This window comes from Antechinus flavipes, chromosome 4 (genome assembly GCF_016432865.1).
Source record: "Antechinus flavipes isolate AdamAnt ecotype Samford, QLD, Australia chromosome 4, AdamAnt_v2, whole genome shotgun sequence".
NCBI classification, from domain to species: Eukaryota; Metazoa; Chordata; class Mammalia; order Dasyuromorphia; family Dasyuridae; genus Antechinus; species Antechinus flavipes.
The window spans coordinates 320,979,751-321,001,205 of NC_067401.1; the positions used below are offsets into that span (position 1 = coordinate 320,979,751).

Below are 21,455 nucleotides of genomic sequence, written 5' to 3' on the forward strand. Positions count from 1 at the left end.
TCTCTTTTTTATGATCTCTTTGGGACAAACTAATAGGTACATTCTTATAGGGTTCTTGAGGGAATCATGTGAAATAATATTTGTAAACCACTTAGTACAATGCCTGGCATAAAACATGCTATATAAATATGTTTATTCCCTTCTTTACCCAACCCTTCAATGGATTATCAGTGTGTCATCTGAAAACTTCCTTCCTCTCTAACTTTGTTCAGATTGTTCCTATTTTTCCTTCTCTTTACCTGATGAATTCCAACCCATCTTCCAAAGCCCAATTCCACCATATCCTCTTCCTAGAGGAGAGTTTTTTGTTTCCCCTATATAATTTTGTTTGGGGATTTTTAAAAATACATATGCTTGTAATATTGTATACAATATAATTCATTGAGGACAAGAGCTAAAGGAGAAAAAGCTCTCATATTTGACAAAAGAGAATTCAAAGTTCTCCATGGGCTAAAATGATGGGTTAAATAGAATGAGGTAAAATTGAATGGAAATAAATTACACTCAGAGAGAGATGGTTATGTAATGGATAGAAAACTGGTTTCAAAGAGACCTTCATAGTTCTGCTCCTGACACATTCTGTCTGTGTGACCTTGGAAAATCTACTTCCTCTCTCTGCACAGCCAGGAAATTCTTTTAAAACTCTTAAGTTGAAAAGTCATTGCTGCTCCACATTTGTAAAGAGATTTTACTTGTGGGATATTCCCTACACCAGTGAAATCATAGTACCCAAAATAAATTACACTTCAGTGAAATCAGCTTCACAAGTACAGGATAGGAAAGGCATGGATAGACAACAGTTTCTTTGAAAAAGATTAAGGAGTTTCACTGAATTGCAAGTTCAATGTGAGTCAACAGTATGACATGTAATCCCTTCCCCCCCAACATCCTCCCCCTCCAAAAAACCTAACTCAATCTTAGCCTTCAGTAATAAAGGCATAGTGTCTAAAATGAGGGAGGCACTACTACATTCTGCTCTGGTCAGACCACACCTGGACTACTGTGTTCAATCCCCAAGTACCACATCTTAAGGATACTAACTGACTAGGATGTGCCCAGAGGAAAGTGACTAAAATGATGAAAGGATTGTTGATCAATTGAAGGAAATGGGAATGTTTATTTACATTTCATTAATTTTCTGGTAGTTCATATGGACAGTTTTTATTTTATTAATAACCTCATTGATTTTTTATATATAATATTAGGGAGGAAAGAAATTTCTCATGCAATTCCCAGTATTTCAATGATGTGGCTTAAGTAATCTCTTTTCTAATCTTCCTGAGGTCTTATCCCAGTCCAACTCTAAGCAGCTTTCAGCATTCACAAGTCACCTTTTCAAAAAAAATAAAAATAAACACACACTTTAAGTTTCTTATTTTAAGTTTCTCTTTGAGCATTAAATTCCCTTCCATTCTCTGTGGTTCTAAGAAGGAAACTGATAAATTGGGGGAAAACAGATAAGGACAATTCAAGTGATAAAAATTAGTTGAACAATAAGCCCCTAGTAGAAAGAATCATCCACATTCAGTCTGGTGAAATAATTACAGTAAGAGACCAGGGGAGACATGATCAGTGTCTTAAAATATGTAGAAGACATTATAGAGAACTCAGAAATATCCCATTTGTCCCCATGAACTACATAAGAAGAGGGAAACTCACAATCCTGTAAGAGAATCATAAGCACAATTAAACCACTGGAACATACTGTCAAGAGGATAATAAACAATCCTCATCATGAAAATTCAAACTTCATTCTTTAGCCAAAGATCTCTGATTCAAATCAAAAAACATTTATGCATTGTATTGGACCCTAGCAAAGCAAAAATAAAAGTGAAATAGTTCCTGCCCTTTAAGATTCCTGTGGTGGGGGAAGAGAAAGAAAGAAGGAAGAGAGGGAGAAAAGGGGAAGAAAAAGAGGAAAAGAAAGATAAGAACAAGAAAAAGAAGGGGAGGAGGAGGAAGAAGAAGAAGAGAAAAAAGAAGAGGAGAAGAAGAAAAGAAAAAGAAGAGAAGAAAAAAGAAAGAGAAGAAGAAAATGAGAAGAAAATAAAAAGAAGAGAAGAAGAAGAAGAAAAGAAGAAGAGAAGAAGAAAGAAGAGGTCATTCGAGTTTAGTTAGTTGTCTCGCTTTTCATGATCCCATTTGGGGCTTTCTTGGTAAAAAATACTGGATTTGTTTCCCATTTTCTTCTCTAGCTCATTTTTACAGATGAGGAAAATAGGAAACATAAATGGTTTATCCAAATCCACACAACCCAGATCACATTTGAACTCAGCTCAGAGCTCTATTTACTAATCCATTTAGTGCCAGTGTTGAGTTTGGTGAATAGCATCTAGGCCAGTTTGATGAGAGTTTAGAGTAATAAAGGGGATTACCATGAAGAAAAGACTAGTAGATGGGGGAAGGGGCTGTGAAGTCAGGTTGTGAAGGATTTTAGATTTGAGGCTGAGGAATTTTGGTTTTGACCTCAAAGAGAGTCAGCCATTCAAGGTTTTGAGGATGGGTAGATGTTGGCTTTGAGAATATCATTTTGGCAACTGTACAGAGGATGGTTTAGAGAGGTAAGAAGCAGGGAAATTTATTTGTAAGTCACGGCAATAGTTCAGATAAGAAATAATAAAGTCTTGAATTATGTTGTGGAAATATGAATGGAGATGAAAGAATTGATTCAGGAGATACTATGGGTTTGGCACTACATTAATTGGAAGGGGAGGAGAAGAGGCAGCTGGGGAGAAAAAAAAAACTGAATGACACAGCATTGTGAGGTTAAGTGACTGGAAAAATTGGTTGTACCCTTCACAGAAATGGGAGCTTTTGGAGAACAAGGGAGTTTGGGTTGGGGAACGAGGGAAATAAAGCCTGCCTTAGATAGATTGAGTTTGAGATTTCATTGTGATACCAGATGGAGATGTCTAGCAGGCAATGATGAATTGGGATTAGATTCACTTAATAATTGAACTGTATCATAGAGAAGAAACACATTTTCCAGGAATAAACAGATAATCATTTCATTATACTCTATCCTTGTCATACCACATTTGGAGTATTGTGTTTAATTCCAGTTTTATAAAGGATATTAAGTAGCTTAGTAGCATCCAGAAGTAGACAACCATAATGATGACAATGCTCTAAATCCATGTCATATGAGAATTAGTTGAAAGAAATTAAAAGGTTAAGCCTAACGAAGAAAAGATACTGAGGAGATGTGGAAGTATATGATAGATATCTTCAAATATTTGAAGACATATCATATATAAAAGAGGATTTTGACTTATTTTGCTTATTACTACTAATAATTAGTGGAAAATATGAAGAAAACTCAGATTTAATGTCAGGGAAATTTTTCCTAACAACTAGAGTATCCAAGAATGAAATGAGCTTCAAGGCTCTCCATCATTTGATATATTTTAACATATCCTGAATGATCATTTGAACAGTATGATGTCAATGGGATCCTTTTTCAGAATAAATTGGAACAGATGGCAAATGTTGTTTCCCCCTCTGAAATACAATTATTCAGGGATTCCATGATTATGGCTTAATACATAGGTTTGAAGTCACCTGGAAGCTAAAAATCTTCACTAGAATTCATTTGAGCTAGGTCTCTAGAAAAGGTTCATGAAATTTGTTATGTAACAGTTATACATAGAATACTGTGATATCCACATTGACTTCACATCTCTTCAGTCTTTCCTCCTATTCTATCTTGCCCACTAACCCTTACTTTTCAAAAATCTACTTATCCACTGATTCACAACTCCTCGCCTAAGAAGTCTCCCCCTTCACATTTATATTATTTTGGGACTCTCATGGGAAATATGGGACAATAAAGTAAGACTTACTTGAAATATTTTATAGCAGATAGCAAGGAGATAACAAGTTGTACATGGTAGATTTGCAGTTTCATATGCAACCATCTTTTTGTTTTATTGTACTGTGTTATGGAAATGTTTGTTTTGTTCCATGAATTGAAAGTAAAATAAATCTGAAATATGAAAAAAGAAGGAAGAAAGGGAGGAGGGAAGGAAGGGAGGAGGGAGGAGGGAAGGAAAGAAGGAAGGAAGGGAGGGAGGAGGAAGGAAGGAAGGAAGGAAGGAAGGGAGGGAGGAAGGAAGGAAGGAAGGAAGGGAGGGAGGAAGGAAGGAAGGAAGGAAGGGAGGGAGGAAGGAAGGGAGGAAGGAAAGGAGAGAGGAAAGGAGAGAGGAAGGAAGGAAGGAGGGAAGGAAAGAAGGAAGGAAGGAAGGAAAGAAGAGAGGAAGGAAGAGAGGAAGGAAAGGAGAAAGGAAAGAAGAGAGGAAGGAAGGAAGGAAGGAGGGAAGGAAAGAAGAGAGGAAGGAAAAGAGGAAGGAAGGGAGAGAGGAAGGGAGGGAGGGAGGAGAAAAGGTAGAAGGGAAGGAAGGAGTAAAGGAAGGGAAGAAGGAAGGAAGGAAAAATTTTGTTTGACATTCATCTTTCAGAATTTGGAGAAAACAGCATATTAGGGATAGATAGGTTTGTGAGTCTCGTTATAAGCATACATGCACAAGAAAATATGGCTGTTGGGTAAAGGGAAGAGGAGGGAATTGGTTTGCTTTTTTACTGAGGTGGCAGGTGCCAAGGCTAAATAATAAAAATAGAAGCAAAGGGAAATTTGTTGTATTTCCATGTGTGGTGTTTTACAATCAGAAGAAAACTCAGAAACCACTTATAAAAAGCTAAATAGGGGAGGGAATATGAGCATCACAGATTGAACTAGCAAATAACTAGTTAGGGATAGAAATGGAAAGGGAGGAACAAAGTAATAGAAGAGAGTGGAGCAAAGTAGAGCAAATTAAGTTTTTCTGACATTCTCCACACACACCCCAGCCTTTGTGTTTCTGGACTGATTTGTTGTGGGAGAACGGTTGGAGACAGTAGATTTGGCATTAGTCAGGGAAGCTAAGAGCCAGGAGAAAGGTCTGATGCCAACTAAAAACCCTGGCTTCTTTCTTTAAAGAAAGAAAGGGGAAGTAATGGGGTAGATTGGGATAGGGAGAGGAGGTATTGAGATTGAAGGCAGGGAAAGGAAAGAGTTTTTCATGCAGGGAAAACCAGAGCACTGGGTTAATGAAGGCCAGGCAAGCTCCAGGAGACTGGAAAGAGACCAGTAAGGTGCTTCCTCCACTGTCTGGCACCAAACCAATTGCTGGCATTCCTGCTGCTACTGCCATTCATGCATAGCTTCAGAATGAATAAGAAAAGAGGGAATATTTAAAAGACACCTGTTGTGAAACTGGAATGATGACTCTGTCACCTTGTCTTTCACCTCTCTTCTTTTAAGCCCCCTTACCCCTCTTCAATCCCAGCCCCCACCCAGTTTTCAAGTAGCTGTGGAAATACACAATCTTTTCGAGTCCATGAGACAGAGTGGGATTTGCTTACTTGCCGGCATTGTTCCTTTGAGATTAGTTAAGGCCAGAGTGATTACATTTCTATTTCTCCAGAAGGATGTTGGAGGTTGTTGGGTTTCTTTGGTTTAGAGTTCCTCAGTGTGATAGAAAGATTCACATTCCCCCCACCCATCACTAATCTGAGTTGATGAGAGCTGCATCTATGAAAGGAAAACCTAGCCAGGCTAAGTGCCTTCACTCTTTCATCCCTCAGAGCAGTCCACTGGAAGAGGCAACATAAGGCAGTAGAAAACACAAGCAAACTAGAAGTTTAAGAACTGGGTTCAGGTCCTGACATTAACTAGACACACAGCCCTAAGCAAATCATTCAAATTCTCTAAGTTCCTTCTTCTGTAAACTAGCAGCCTTGTTGTGATAGAAGCAATCTGTGTATCTTAAAATGCTTTATAAAAGTAGCTATTATTTAATATGAACATTTAAGTTTCTGGAAGAAGTTATGCATGGGCTCTGTGAAAATTTCTACATAAACTTAAACTGATATCATTATAATTAATCTAAAGAGAGATCATGTAAAATAAATAAATACAGGTTTAATATTTTCAGAAAAAACTATATCGTTAAAAGTATATCACATCAACATACTTATCATTGCCATCATCAAATAATATTTATTGCAATTCTATTTTTCAAGTTATTGAGTTAATGGCATAACAGTGATTATAATAGATTCCCCTCCCTCCTTACAACTTACATGAAAAATGGAAGCAAAATTAATCTTAGAGATTCTGCCAAGAAAATAAGTTCCTAAATTTGTCATTGACCGAATTTTTTCTTCTTCCTTGCATCCTGCTATGTTGGGGTTACTGATTTTGTTCTTTATGGTTACCAGAGAAAAGAAGTGTTGTTAGAACTGAGTATGCAGTGCCATTATCATTGGACTTAGTTTTCATTTTATCTTCTTTTGCATGGAGAAAAAGGAACAATTCTTTACCAGAAGCAATGCTCAAATTTACTTATGGTATCTGGAAAGAAAACTCTATTTTGAGATTTTGTATTTTATGGCATCTTAATTTCAAAACTCAGAACATTAAAAAAAAAAAAAAAACTAAATCAGCCGCATGGATTAGAAGACCCTTTATATGGGATTACTTCTCCATAATTCTCCATAGTTCATCTTCACTAATTTCTTTCTCCAAGATTTGACCCAAGTTTCCCAAACAGACTTCTCTAGCGATGGAAGAACAAATGAAGAGGAGGTCATGTTTTGTGTGTTGTTATTTTTGTTGTTGTTCTGTTTTTTGATACTGTCATCACAATTTAGAAGGTAGTAAGTATCCAATGTCATTGAAACTAGTTAAGAGAAAAATGACTGAAATTGAAAAATTAGTCTCAGACAAGTGATGAAATGCTGTCTATTTATCTGAAGCTTATTTGAACCACCCCAATCTCTTGGGTCTAAAAAGTTGAGCCAAAAAATCTCTTGAGCCAGACTTTCTCGCAAGATTTCCTGTACTTCCTGTTTCTAGATGAGCCAGAAATACCACGAGAATGACCTTTCTCGTGGTATTTTTGAACCTCTAGTTCAGGATGAAGACTATGTAAGAGCCCTTTCCCTGATCCTTACATAAAAAAGAGAGAATTCTTAAAATTGATCAATTTCATTTCTCAAAACTTCAAATAGCCTTAGTCCCTCCTCAGGAATAATAATTGAAATTGATATTCATTCCTTTCTAAGTCACCACATTCAACCCTTCTGTAAGGACTCATCTTTAATGATCTTATTAATATAAAACTTCTCTAAGAATTTTTTTTGTGAGGAAATGTATGGAACAATTTTTAAATTTCCATGGAAATTGTATAACCTTGGATAAAAGAAAATGCCATTCTTGTACAAAGTTGCAACTAGAGAGCTGTATTAATGCATTAGACTGTGTGACATATTATATCATATATTTGTTTTCTTTGTTCTTAACCCCTTTGTTCAAAGAGTCAGGATATCCTGATGCTCATGACTATGGCAAAATAACTGAACAAAAATAAAAACAGTCAGATGCTTAGGAAGGCCTTGGATTGGTACCATCAGGGAAGTTTGTGAAATAAGTTTAAGATCCTATTCAGATAAAATGCAAGTAAATTCCATTACTCTAAATTAAATTTTAAGAAATATAATTTCTAGAAGGTTTTAATGTCTCAAGTTTTAATAGGAATGGTAAAAGTGGCAATCTTTTTTTAAAAAAAGTAATAAAAGTATAAAACTGGTACTTGATACCTCTCACCTCTGCTTAGGGAAAAAAAATGAGAAAAACTTAAGTCCAAACTTAAGTTATCCAAATGTTTATGTATATAAATTTATAAATTATATAAAGTATATATAAACAAATAAGTACTTTAATAATATTTTGATCACAAATTTCATAAAGGGGAGGCACCTAGTCCCTTTTTCATATGTTTATACTTTTATATTTCAGCACACTCACTTGGATCTTCTTCATCTATGAGGAAAGATAGAGCTTGTTTGCCAGTGTACTTTTCCATCTGGAAAAAAAAAAGGGACAAGTCACTAAATTCAGTGTGGAAAAACCAAACTTATTAGCCATGAGTTGAGAGGAATAAGAATAATAAGAAAACATATTAAGGAAGCTTTCAGCAGCCTCCTTTAAAAAGAGAGAAAATAAAAATAAAACAGTGTCCCAAAGGTCTTCCTACTCCTCTCCCCTAAATTTCTTTCTCCACTCCTGAAGAAACATCAGATGATCATATGATAAACCAGCCTGAAAAGAAATGTAGACAAGGAACGACTGATTATACATCAGCAAAAGAAAATGCCAAGCAAAATAAAGCATTTTGCAATGCAAGGATGCAAGAGAAAAGATGTAATATGCTACAGAAAATAAGGGATGTCCATGTGAATACTCAGGTTCAAAATGTTGCTATAAACTCTACTTGCTGGCAGAAATGCCAGATACAATACTGCCTCGTTTACATTTATGTCCAGGGCTTTTCAAACTATCTATGGGGTGTATTCCTTTTTTTATATTGGCTTGCGATTTCCAGGGTTAGTGCTCATATCCCTAAACTGCAGGGAAATGTTAAACTCATCCTGAATGTCCTTAAATGAACCTGTCTCAGGTAGAGCTAGCCCCATAGTTCTGGGTCCCGGATCCGAAGTCCAAAGTGCTATCTCCTGGGAAAGTGACTTTCTTCAGGTACTCTTCTTCCTTCTCACTGCCTGCCAGATGTACTCTTGTCTTTTTCAAACTCTTTTACATGTATTTTATAACGTTGCTACTTTTCTTCGAAACGGGACTAAATCTGTCTGAGTTATTTGTTCAGATTACACAACAGCAGTGGACTTATGCATTCAGATCTTGATGTTTCCCTAATTCACTTCTTTCAGAGTTAGCTTAGGAATGTGAATCAATGTTATTCCCCTTCCAGCTGAAGGGCAGCTGAGGTTACAAAGGGATTTGACTAATAGGTCAAAAACCCCTTTAGGTTTGCTGAGAACCAAGGGACAGCAAGGAGAAGAAATGGGAAGTTGGGGGTGGGGGGAGAAGGAGTTACTGTATTTAATTATGTTGCTGTGGATAAATTCAAACAGCTTTCTTAATATCTTCATCATAATGCAGTCATTAGGGGAAAGGAGAGAGATGGCCCCCTGCCAGGCCATCCAGAGAGAGGCAGCTGTGAACTGGTTCTGCTGGACTATTCAAGCTTCCTTCTGTTTATTGAGGACTCCTTCGGGCTGCAGGGCATGGTTTGGTGAAGTTTTTTTGGTTTACTAAATCAGTAGCTGTTCACCTGAGAACCTCAGATAACAGACCTTTGTGATGCAATAGGAGGATGTAGGAGAGTTAAACCCCACTTTCATGAAATTCTCTCCTGAAATTTACATGAAATTGTAGCAGTTTGGACGATCTTTGAAGGGAACCAAAAGAAAATAAAGATTAGATAAATGAAGAAGGGAAAAGGAGGAAAAGCAAATACTAAACCTCAGTGGCTTTTTTCCCCTGCTGTCATTCCAGCTGTAGCCTGGGATTAATTAAGTGTTGTGAACTCAGTGCCTGAGAGAGAGCGGGGGAAATGCATTCTATCTCTAAGGAAGAAGTACAGTAACTGAGATCGCTCACCAGTGAGGAGTCTTGGGAAGTAAATCTCTCCTCAGAGTTTGTTGAAAGACTAAAGGGGCAGTGCTGCTGCCTGCCCTGCAGGGCTGGAGAAACCTTCCCTTTCAGTCGCTGGACATGATTTTTCTCGTGTTCGTTTTCCCGTCCCCGTGAAGAAGCTCCCTTCTGGCTGCGGCAGCGGCAGCAGCACCTCTGGAGAACAGGGCAGAATGCCTGTGCTAGATCGATGTTTTAACTCGGCAGAGCTGGGCAGAAGGTGGACTCCGCGGGAAGGTCTGCTGCCCTCTTCCATGGGCAGCCGGCCAGACTATCAGCAGGGACCATTGACCTGGGAGCTGCCAGAGATGATCAGGATGGTAAAGCTTGTTTGGAAATCCAAAAGTGAGCTGCAGGGGACCAAACAAAGAGGGCTTCTGGAAGCCGAAGATGCTGTCAACAGCTTCTCAGGTAACTTGAATTGTAGGGTGTAAAACGTGACAAGGACAAATCTGTCAAGTTCCCAATTCCTTCCATATAGGAATCTGACTAGGGTGGAAAGGGGGCTGGCATGGGAAATTAGCAGAAGGACCAAATGTGTACCATAGAGAACTATTGGAAACTATATTTCAGAATGCATTTTAGACTATGGAAAGTTAAGTGAGTTTCTGAAAGAACCTTCTTAGACTGTTTGGGGAGGTTCTTTATGTAAAAAGTAATGTATTTTCCCATAATTATATAAAACCACAGTAGTTTATATTGGCTTTCATTCTAGTCAGAACCCACATACTTTGGGGGCAAGTTGCTAATCCTCTTTTCCTTAGCTTCCCCTTTGGGGAAATAAATAGAGCATTTGGATACCCCAGGTGCAACCAGAAAAAAAAAAAAAAAAAAAAAGCTAACCAGTATCAACCAATCAACAATCATTTATAAAATGCCTACTATGCATTGGACATTGTATCCAGTGGTGGGAATGCAAAGGCTGAAAATGAAACAATTAGTATCCTCAATGAAGTTTTATTCTATCAAATAAAACCACATATACATATTTGAATATATTAAAATTTTTAGATTAAAAAAAAAATTTCCTTGATGGGGTGGTGCAAATAGCTGAGAGAATCAGGCAAGTCCTCACATAGCAGATAACATTTGAGCTAACCTTTGGGGAAAAAATTAACTATTTGAAAGAAGGTTGTTCAAGTTGTAAAATTTTTTTGTTTGTTTCGTATTTGGGACAGTCACTTAGAACTTTATGGTGTTTAATAAGAAAATGAGAACAATAATTTTACTAGGTATGCGTTCTATTTTTTTTAATCATGTAAGTGACACAAAGTACATAATCAACTGAAAATTTGAAAAACCAGCTAAAAAGTTCTTTGCCTTAGGTGAATTCTTGATACGAACAAGTGGAAGGAAATGAGAATAGAATTGGAAGAAGGAATGTGAAGGTGAAATTTTTTAGATGTGGGATGCTATGGGAGGTTGGGGTCTAAGAGGTATAGATATAAGGGAGAAGCAGGGAAGACTAGTAGTTTAGTAGGAGATTATAATGGTCATAGGTTCACAGATTTAGAGCTCAGAGGGATTTAACAAGTCATCACTCATTCATTGTCCAGATGAGGAAGTAGACGTGAATGGTGAGTAATTTGCCTAAAGTCATTCTGGGAGTAAGTAATAGAGCTGGAATTTGAACTAAGGACTTTGACTCTTAATTTCATATTTTTTCCCATTATATTTGATAAAAGCATATGATCACAAATTCTCAGAATAAAAAAAAATTTAAAACACAAATTTTCAGAATGAAAACTCCCCTGTATTTAACTTAGAGCTCAACTACTTTTAACTGTTATTTTACATATAAAACAACTAAGAACCAAGAAAGTTAAATGTTCTTCCCAAAACCAAAATTATTAAGTGACATCTAGACTTGTTCTATAGTACTCTTTTCACAATATGGTTTCACACACATACAAACAAAACTTGTCTTTAATAATTCAGTGGAGGCATAAATCCTAAATCTTAACTGACAGGATATGAGTTCCAATCCCAACTTTACTACATGTGTGAACTCTCTGGGCCTAAGCTTCCTCATCTATAGAATGAGAGTGTTGGACTAAATGGTCTCTAAAGTCTCTTCCAACTCTAGATCTACGATACTATGATTCTATAATCATTTGTGTTTGAGTACTCAATAAATTAAAAGAATTTTAAAGAAAATAGTGTAAGAAAGGAAAAGACTAAACAAAATGAATCTAGTCTATGGTAAGCACTGAGTAAAAAAGTCAGTGGTTGGAAAAGAGAAGGAAACCAATGAGATTTTGAGGTTTGTGTGGCAAATGGGAGGTGGATGATCTAGGAAGATGGACTTTGGTCAAAAGAAATGAGCTAATGTGAACGCTAGTACATATTTCACCTGAGCAGTACAAGGAAAATTGAAAAATCTATCTAGGCAAGAAACTGAACCCATGTCACATGACCTAGGATAACTCACACTTGGTTTATTCCAACTAATGACACAAGCATAGCTCACATTTCAGACTACACCTTGAAAACCAACTCACTAAAGCAAATGTTAGTATGTCTATGTGTACGTGTATTTTTGTATTGCTCATACAGTGTGCTACTGAGTGCCAAGTTCTTGGTAAAATAAATAAATGAATGAATGAATGAATGAATAAAAAAAATCTAATAGATAGAAAAGGGAACTCCAGGAATTTTTGAAGACTTAAAGAGAAGTTTTCTGGATTGAATGGAAGTAAACTTGCTTCATTCTCAATATGCATCTTGCTCTTCAACTTTTTTTTCCTCTGGCATGTTCTTAAATAAGGGAGAAGAGAAGGGAAGGGAAAGAGGAAAGAAAATGGATAAGGGAGAACACTTACTATGTGACAAATCCTGTCCTAAGTGCTTTAAAAATATTATTTCAGTGGATTAAATTATTGAATCTACCTTTCCCTAGAAGCCTGTCCAAGCCCTTACTTACTTCCAGCTATTTATTCCTTCCCTCTGGGATTGTCTTCCACTGACTCTGTATATGTGTTGTATGTACTTAGTTATTTATCTGTTGAATATGAATTAGAGTATAATTTACAGTAAAATGTAAGCTCCTTGAGGGCAGGATTTTTTCCCTTTTTTGCCTTTTTAAAATTCCCAATGCTTAGCACATAGTATTTGGCATATTGTAAGTTTCTAGAGTGAATGTTTTCTCTTCTGTTATTTCCATGGGGAACTGCTTGTGAGAACAGCAGTTCAAATCTATCCTTAAGAGACAGAATTTAAATATAAAATATGTTTCTGTTTCTCTTCCTCATCCCTGTCTTCTTATATTTTGTGAGAGACCTTTCTGGAATGTTTATAGGCAGTAGTTTAGAAATATTACTGTGGAATCACCAAACTCTGGAGAGGGAGCCTAGGATTTAAAGTGGAGACACTTTACAGATTATTCAGAGTCCCTATTGCCTTTTATAGAGGAGAAACTCAAGGTTTAATCTAAAGTCAAAAGGCCACAAGGCACAGTGGGAAGGCAGCAGAGTTGAAGATTTACAACCAGGTTCTCCAGTTCCAAACCTTTAGCTCCTTCCAGGACATAACATTGATTCTGCATGGAATCAAAAAGTTGCATCCGGTTCACATTAAGGGTCACCTGTGTGATCTTGGGCAAGTCAAGCATATGGCTTCTCTGGGGTTCAGTTTCCTCACCTGTTAAAGATTGGCTTTGGACTAAATAACCTCTAAGATAGCCTTCTAATTACTGCTTCATCTTTTGCACTTATTTTTGCCCACCAAATAACCTCTCTGAGGCTCGGTTTCCTTATCTGTAAAGTGGGGATAGCATACCCCCAAAAGTTGTGAAGCTTTAATGTGATAATGTATCCCAAAAGTTTTGAAAACTTAAAAGTGCTATATATTCTTTAGTATTGTTATATCAAACTCAACATACCCAAAACAGAATTCATTTTCTTTTCCCCAAAACAGCTTCCCTATTTTTTCCAAAGATACAATCATCCTTCCAATTTCCCAGATTCATAAATTATCCTCAACACCTAATATCTAACAAATAGCCAAATCTTGTTGTTTCTACTTCTATATCACTTGTCTGTGCCACTCTGCTCTACTTAACTCATATCCTTGTCAGTCCTCACCTAGTTTAATATCCTTGTCTCATCTAGTTTATTGCAAGTCACCTCATTGGTCTTCCTGTCATAAGGTTCTATCTTTTTTTCACTCTAGTCTCAGCACTGTCACTAAAGTCATTCTCCTTAACTGCAAATGTAACCATTGTCACTACCTTACTCAGAAAACTCCTGTAGCTTCTATTGCCACTAGAATCTAATATAAACTCTTCTGTTTAGTTTTTAAAGCCAATCACAACCATGCCTCCATTCTAACTTCCCAACTTCATTGGTACTCTACAATACAGCCAAACAAGTCTTTTCTGTTCCTTTTGTCTTTGTAACTTTGCACTGATTTCCCTCACTGTCTGCTATGCCCTCCCTCCTTATCCCACTTCCTAAAATCTCTCTCTTTCTACAAAGTATAACTCAAACAAGATCTTCTGCCTTTCCTGAACAATTCAAATTGGCTAGAGCCTCCCTTCCAAACTCCCTTGTATTTAACTTTTTTGAATATACATATATATGTGAGTATGCATGTGTATGTACATATATACATATATTTATATATATGACATGATAGCTATATTTTATATATATATATACATATATATACAGCACTATATTATATTTAGCACTATATAGCAGGTCAAAAGTGAATTTTCATATAGTTGAAGGGATGAGGTAAGTGAAATTCTCTAGAATAGCTATTTGATCCTAAATACTAAGATATATATAAGCTAAAAACTTAAGTGAAATTTCTTCCAAAGTGACAGTGCCACATAATAATGATATGCAAAGGCTTTAAAGTTAGTTCAGTTTCTGACTACTAAAATACATGATTTCAGAAGTTCACAGTTCCTAAAAGATTCCTGATTATAAACCTTTCAAAATTGCACTGACTTTGTTAGATCATCTGTCCTGCCTAGAATGTTTTTCCCCATCACTCTCAATTTACCAATTTATATTCTTTAGGCCCTAAGTTGAGGCCCTGTCCCTACATGGAGTCCTCTTTGAGTGCCCTTGTACACATTCATTCTTTTTTTCCCCTGAATATCTCTATTACTTATAATCTGTTCCTCCTTAATTATATACTACCTGGTATTTATTGTTTGTTGATTGTTTCTTATGTTCAAGTCTCATTTATCCAGCCATGTTGATATCCAGCAAGGACTACGACTTACTCCTCTCTTGTTTTTCCTACGGTGTTAGACGTAATCTTAAATAAACACTAGAATCACAGTTTTTAGAGTTTATTTGGTCATTAATAATAATAATACTTAGCATTTATATAGAGCTTTAAAGTCAGCAAAATAATTTACAAATATTATATCTTCTGATCCTCAAAACAAGCTTGGGAGATTGTGTTATTATTATCCTATTTTACAAATAAGGAAAATGAATCAAGAAGAGGATAAATGACTTGCCCAGGATCATACAGATAACAAGTGTCTGAGGTTATATTTGAACTTAGATCTTCCTTATTCCAGGTCTAGCACTCTAATACCCTATAGCACTTCGACTTTGGTCTCAATCAGTTAAATAGAACTAAATTGAATTTAGTTAAATTGAGCCTTTAATTGCATTTATTATTTAAGCAAGTTGCTGATGAGAAAAAGCCAAGGCAGTTGACATTTATAGCTAAGTTAGAAGAAGTCTCTGACACACAAATGGTTTTGGAATTGAAAACATAGATCCATATAAATAGTGTAATTGGTAGTGTTTATGTTTTTGATTTTGGTCTATCAAAATCTATTTCACAAATGAAGAGAAATTATCTACTAATTGCATAATACCTGGTACATAGCAGGCATTTAATAAATGTTTATTGACTGACTAAATATTTTACATTGGTTCTTCACTGTATGGAGATAGTGACTTAAAGTTCTCAAAGGACATACTGGTTGAGCACCAGCTCTGGCATGTCCTTTTAAGCTAGGAAAACCTTGACGTAGTGGTAAGTTGTATGTCTATTATCTATGGGTCACCTCAGCACAATTCAGAAAACTCATTCCCAGACTAATAAATTTCTCAGCCCTAACAGTTTTCTACCATACCACACTATATTGGATTTTCAGTCTGTATCTATATCATAATATTGTATATTTGCAATGGAAAAATAGCAGGAAATAGAGAAACAAATTCACTAAGAAACTGTTTTCTTAAGTAGAGTAGATGTTGGTGCTTAAGATTAAGTTTTAAATAGAGCAAGTGGATAGGATAGGTAAACATGCTATATGAAAAGATGACTAAATGTGGAATTAGAAGACCTGGATTCAAATCCAAGTACTTATTACTTGTGTTTCTTTATGAAAATAAGTTAATTTCTCTTTCTTTCTCTGGACTTTTCTGGGCTTTGTCTTCATATCTCAACTATTTTCTAAATAGTAGAACTTTCCTCAGTGCCTCTATACCCTGGAATATATCTCTACTTCAATCCACTTCTCCCATTGGTGACTTCCTTCTAGGATCTCCATTTTGTGGAGTTTTCCTTCATTGACTCTCAGAATTTTCCATCATTCTCCACCTCTTCCATCTCACTTTTATATATTGTGTTCTTCTACCCAATGTAAACTTTTTAAGGACTCAGGAATTATCTTTCCCTTTTTAGGGGGGGGGGGGGGGGGGAGGGAAGGACTTGTATCACTAGTACTTAGTACAGTGATTGGCATTAAGCATGTACTTAAAGCTTTGTTACCTCATTTTCTTCCTCCATTAAATGTAAAATTGAGAGGTTAAACTAGATGACCTCTATAGCCTTTTTCAGCCATAAATCTATGACCCTAAGATACTGATCTAACTTCACTATGTCACATTATGACTTTTCAAAAGGGTCTAAAAGGTATTTTCAATGGTTATAGAAACTGAAAGTTTTTCATAGATCTAATTTCATTTCAAATTTCATTGTAGGATTTAGCGCTAAAAGAGACTTTAGCGGTTACTTAATCCAACTTCCTCATTTTATAGAAGAAAAATCGGAGGTAGAGAAAATGGAAGTGATTTGTTTAAGATCATATAGCTAGAATATAGTTGAGGCAGAACTCAAACTTCAGTTCTTTGAACTACAAATCCAGGGTACTTTCTATAATCCATCTTTCTTTAAAGCCCACTTTAGGTGCTACTTCCTGGATGAATCTATTTCTCCAATTCCCTCAGGTGAATTTTTTTTTTCCGTTCTCTGTTTTACTTGTACTATACTTATTTGTTTAAGTATTGTCTCTCCTAAGTAGATTGTAAGTTCCTTAAAGGCAGGAATCTCTTTCCTTTGAGTTCTTATGTTCCCAGGTTGTAATACATTTCCTTGCCCACATAACTGTTGTTTAATAATATTTTTTTGCCAAATTAAAACTACACCATTTAGGAATTTCATTTTCCTTGCTATACATATCACTGGTCCCAAAGTTACGCTTACCAATAATGGTTCATAAGTAGAATGAAAGGTAGAGAAGGGAAAAATAAAAAGGGATTGAAAGAAAATAAATTTGCCTACTCACAGAGACTATAGGGAAAGAGTTGGAAGAGAGAGGAAGTTGTGTCTTATGAAAGAGGGAGAGAGTGACAAAAAGACTGAGGGAGAGGGAAAGAGGAAAGGAGTTTCACAAGGGAGAAGAGAAGTGAGTTGTGAAAGACCAAGAAAAGGTGGAGTCATGACATAGTCTAATGGGAGAAAAAAAAAAAAATAATGAAGTCATTGTCAAATAGTTCCCCCACATCATAACCACCAGATGGAGCCATGAGTTTAAAACAACTTCATGAAGGGGATTGTGGGAGAGGAGGATTCTGAATGTGTTCTCAGTGGGTTGAAGATGGAAATGACTCTTCTTTATGGGACATTCACAAGTCAAGTATTCATAACTCAGCAAGGATCTCTAACTAGGCATTACCTATCACGCTGGCTCTTGGTGAAATATTTATGTTTTTAACTTTTATTTTACTTCATTATGGCGTAACCATAATTTGCTTGGTTTTTGACCTAGTAAGATAGAGTTATTCCCAACAATAGCATTCTAAGTTCAGGTCCTGTCTCAGACACATATTGTGATCCAATTCAAGTGACCTTTCACTGGATTTCTCACTAGATTTGCATGGAAGGTATCAACCTGCATTGCAAGAGTGAGTTTCCTCACCTGGAAGTTCCTTAGCCTATGAAATCACAGACCCAGTCTCTATGCCAGGATTGTTTTATTACTTGCAAAGTAAATGGAGTGTGACCTGTTCAGCAGAGGCAAAGAGTGATACACATGATACACTTTAAATTATATGGAAGTAAGAGGAAGATAATTGATATGATCTCTGTACCTAATCAATCCCTTTACTTTTTGTTTTCAATCTTGCTACTTCCACTTTCTTTCCTATGCTGATTTTGTGCTTTGGCGACACCATCTTCTTCTAAAACTTAACTTCCCTTGATCTTGCCTTGCTCTTCCATTCCCCCAAAGTGGTCTCTCTCTCCTAAGGTTACCTTGTATTTACTTTTCTGTGTGATATTGTATCCTCCCAGTAAAATATAAGCTCCCTGAAGTCAGGAACTTTTTCATTTGTATCTTCATGTCCTTATCACTCCTCATGGTGCTTTGTACTTTGTAAGTGGTTAGTGTTTATTGAATTTGTTCAGTCTGAGTTTGAAACAAAATTTACCAACGGTACCACCATCATTTCTTCTCCTATCCACCCATGCCCATCAAAACAAAATGGAAAGTTCATAGAATTTTTGGCTTGTGGAGGATATTATGTCTCAGTCTCCCTTAAATTGAACCTTATGTTTGAGGTTTATCTATTTTTTTCATCTGAGAGTAGTACATGAGTTGGTTAGTTTAAATATTGTTGAATATCAAGCATAGTCTCTTAAGCATATGGATATTTCAGAAATACTATTTTGACTCTGATTCCAATCAGCAACAAATCTAAGACCATCAGTACTGATCAAGGTTCATTCCTGGTTATACAAGCAATATTCAGAATTCAGCCCAATGACTTCAAATGCTGTGATCATATAGATATGGGTGGCTATGGTCTACATTTTCTTTTTTTTTTTTTTTAATTTTTATTTAATAATTACTTTATATTGACACTCGTTTCTGTTCCAATTTTTTTTCCCTCCCTCCCTCCACCCCCTCCCCTAGATGGCAAGCAGTCCTTTATATGTTGGATATGTTGCAGTATATCCTAGATACAATATATGTTTGCAGAACCGAACAGTTCTCTTGTTGCATAGGGAGAATTGGATTCAGAAGGTATAAATAACCCGGGAAGAAAAACAAAAATGCAGATAGTTCACATTCGTTTCCCAGTGTTCTTTCTTTGGGTGTAGCTGCTTTTGTCCGTCATTTATCAATTGAAACTCAGGTCTCTTTGTCAAAGAAATCCACTTCCATCAAAATATGTCCTCATACAATATCGTTGTCGAAGTGTATAATGATCTCCTGGTTCTGCTCATTTCACTTAGCATCAGTTCATGTAAGTCTCGCCAGTCCTCTCTGTATTCATCCTGCTGGTCATTTCTTACAGAACAATAATATTCCATAACATTCATATACCACAATTTACCCAGCCATTCTCCAATTGATGGGCATCCATTCATTTTCCAGTTTCTACAAAGAGGGCTGCTACAAACATTTTGGCACATACAGGTCCCTTTCCCTTCTTTAGTATTTCTTTGGGATATAAGCCCAATAGAAACACTGCTGGATCAAAGGGTATGCACAATTTGATAATTTTTTGGGCATAATTCCAGATTGCTCTCCAGAATGGTTGGATTCGTTCACAACTCCACCAACAATGCATTAGTGTCCCAGTTTTCCCGCATCCCCTCCAACATTCATCATTATTTTTTCCTGTCATCTTGGCCAATCTGACAGGTGTGTAGTGGTATCTCAGAGTTGTCTTAATTTGCATTTCTCTGATCAATAATGATTTGGAACACTCTTTCATATGAGTGGTAATAGTTTCAATTTCATCCTCTGAAAATTGTCTGTTCATATCCTTTGACCATTTATCAATTGGAGAATGGCTTGATTTCTTATAAATTTGAGTCAGTTCTCTATATATTTTGGAAATGAGGCCTTTATCAAGAACCTTTAACTGTGAAAATGTTTTCCCAGTTTGTTGCTTCCCTTCTAATCTTGTTTGCATTAGTTTTATTTGTACAAAGGCTTTTTAATTTGATGTAATCGAAATTTTCTATTTTGTGGTCAGTAATGGTCTCTAGTTCATCTTTGGTCACAAATTTCTTTCTCCTCCACAAGTCTGAGAGATAAACTATTCTATGTTCCTCTAATTTATTTATAATCTCGTTCTTTATGCCTAGGTCATAGACCCATTTTGATCTTATCTTGGTATATGGTGTTAAGTGTGGGTCCATGCCTAATTTCTGCCATACTAATTTCCAATTATCCCAGCAGTTTTTATCAAATAATGAATTCTTTTCCCAGAAGTTAGGGGCTTTGGGTTTGTCAAACACTAGATTGCTATAATTGGCTATTCTGTCTTGTGAACCTAGCCTTTTCCACTGATCCACTAATCTATTTCTTAGCCAATACCAGATGGTTTTAGTGACTGCTGCTTTATAATATAATTTTAGATCAGGTACAGCTAGGTGTGGTCTACATTTTCAAGTATGTTTCACTCATTTATTAAGTTGTATACAATATTTCCATTTTAGTAGCTCTTGACAGCATAAAACATGAAACATGAACAGAAAAGATCCCATTAATGTTCTTCCTTGGCCATTTTATTCCTTATTCCTTTCAAGGAGGAAGCAACTATGAGGAATGGTTTTTGTGTGTGTGTGTGTGTGTGTGTGTGTGTTTTTTTATCCAGCCCTGAAAATCAGACCTTGAGAAAGATAAGGATAAGGAATACACAAAAAGTATTAAGAGAAGAGAATCCTCTAAGTAGCATACTCCCATTCAGGTTTATCATGATCTCTCTAAGGCCTCTTAAGACTCTAACTCTATCCTCCTATAATTTTATGTCTCAAATAGAAGGACAGTTAGACGTATGCCAGATAACCTTAATAACCAAGATGTTACATTTTGCAGGGTTCCATGACCTTATCATGGAAGAACAATTAGAAGATTCATAAAATCTATTTAAACTTCTACTATGAAGAATAAGAATTTGTTCATTCAAAATAATATTTATGCCTTTATTCCAGGTATCAGTTTTAGGAAACATAAGTGGATTCTGAATAACTGCTACAAAATGCAAAATGTAATGTTCACAGATAATTGCTGAAATTCAAATGCATTTTCATTTTCTTATGAGCTCTAACCATTTTACTAAAAGCAACTCTTCTGACTTAAAGCAAAGAACAAATTGGTTTAACAGTAGATGTGTAAGTAGAATCTTAATTCATAAAAAATTCTTAATTAACAATTTCTTCTGTTCATTCTTTAGCAGCAATTGCTAACATACAACAGTTTCCTTGCAATAAATGTGGCTGAAGATAAAATGGACCAAATAAATCAAAATAAATAAAACACTAACTAACTTGACATTAAATGTATTAATAAACAGCTTTTCTATTCAACTGTTAATTGTCAAACAAATTTTAATTTTTTCTTTCAGTTGAAAAATTGTTTAATGTTACAGGTAATAGATAAAAATTAGTCTTTACAGCAAACAACAATAACACAACTTTGGGAAAACAAATTTAGTAAATAAAAAGAATCCTATCAAAACTGAAATAATGCTTGAAAAATACCAAGAAGTTACAAATCATAATGGTGTGATTTGGGATGGGGGGGATATGAGGGGAGAAAATGGCAAATTCCTAGAGAAGCATTCATCCATTTTTGTATCTTCTGATGTTTTGCAAAGGCTAAATATTTAAAAGCAGCTCCTATTCCAGATGCCAGTCTGGAAATGCC

At 35.9% G+C, this 21,455-nt stretch overlaps 1 protein-coding gene across 2 annotated transcripts in view; it reads left to right on the top strand.

Moving 5' to 3' along the window:
- PDE7B (phosphodiesterase 7B) overlaps positions 1 to 21,455 on the top strand; it is a 443,919-nt gene that overhangs the window by 249,272 nt on the left and 173,192 nt on the right. Inside the window, exon 1 of one of the 2 annotated variants that reach the window (XM_051997816.1) lies at positions 9,087 to 9,943. The exons of the other annotated variant lie outside the window; for it this stretch is intronic. Within the exon in view, the coding sequence (XP_051853776.1) occupies positions 9,706 to 9,943 (238 nt within the window). The 5' untranslated portion in view covers positions 9,087 to 9,705. Of the gene's footprint in view, positions 1 to 9,086; positions 9,944 to 21,455 lie in introns of those variants that run through there. 2 annotated transcript variants of the gene reach the window in all.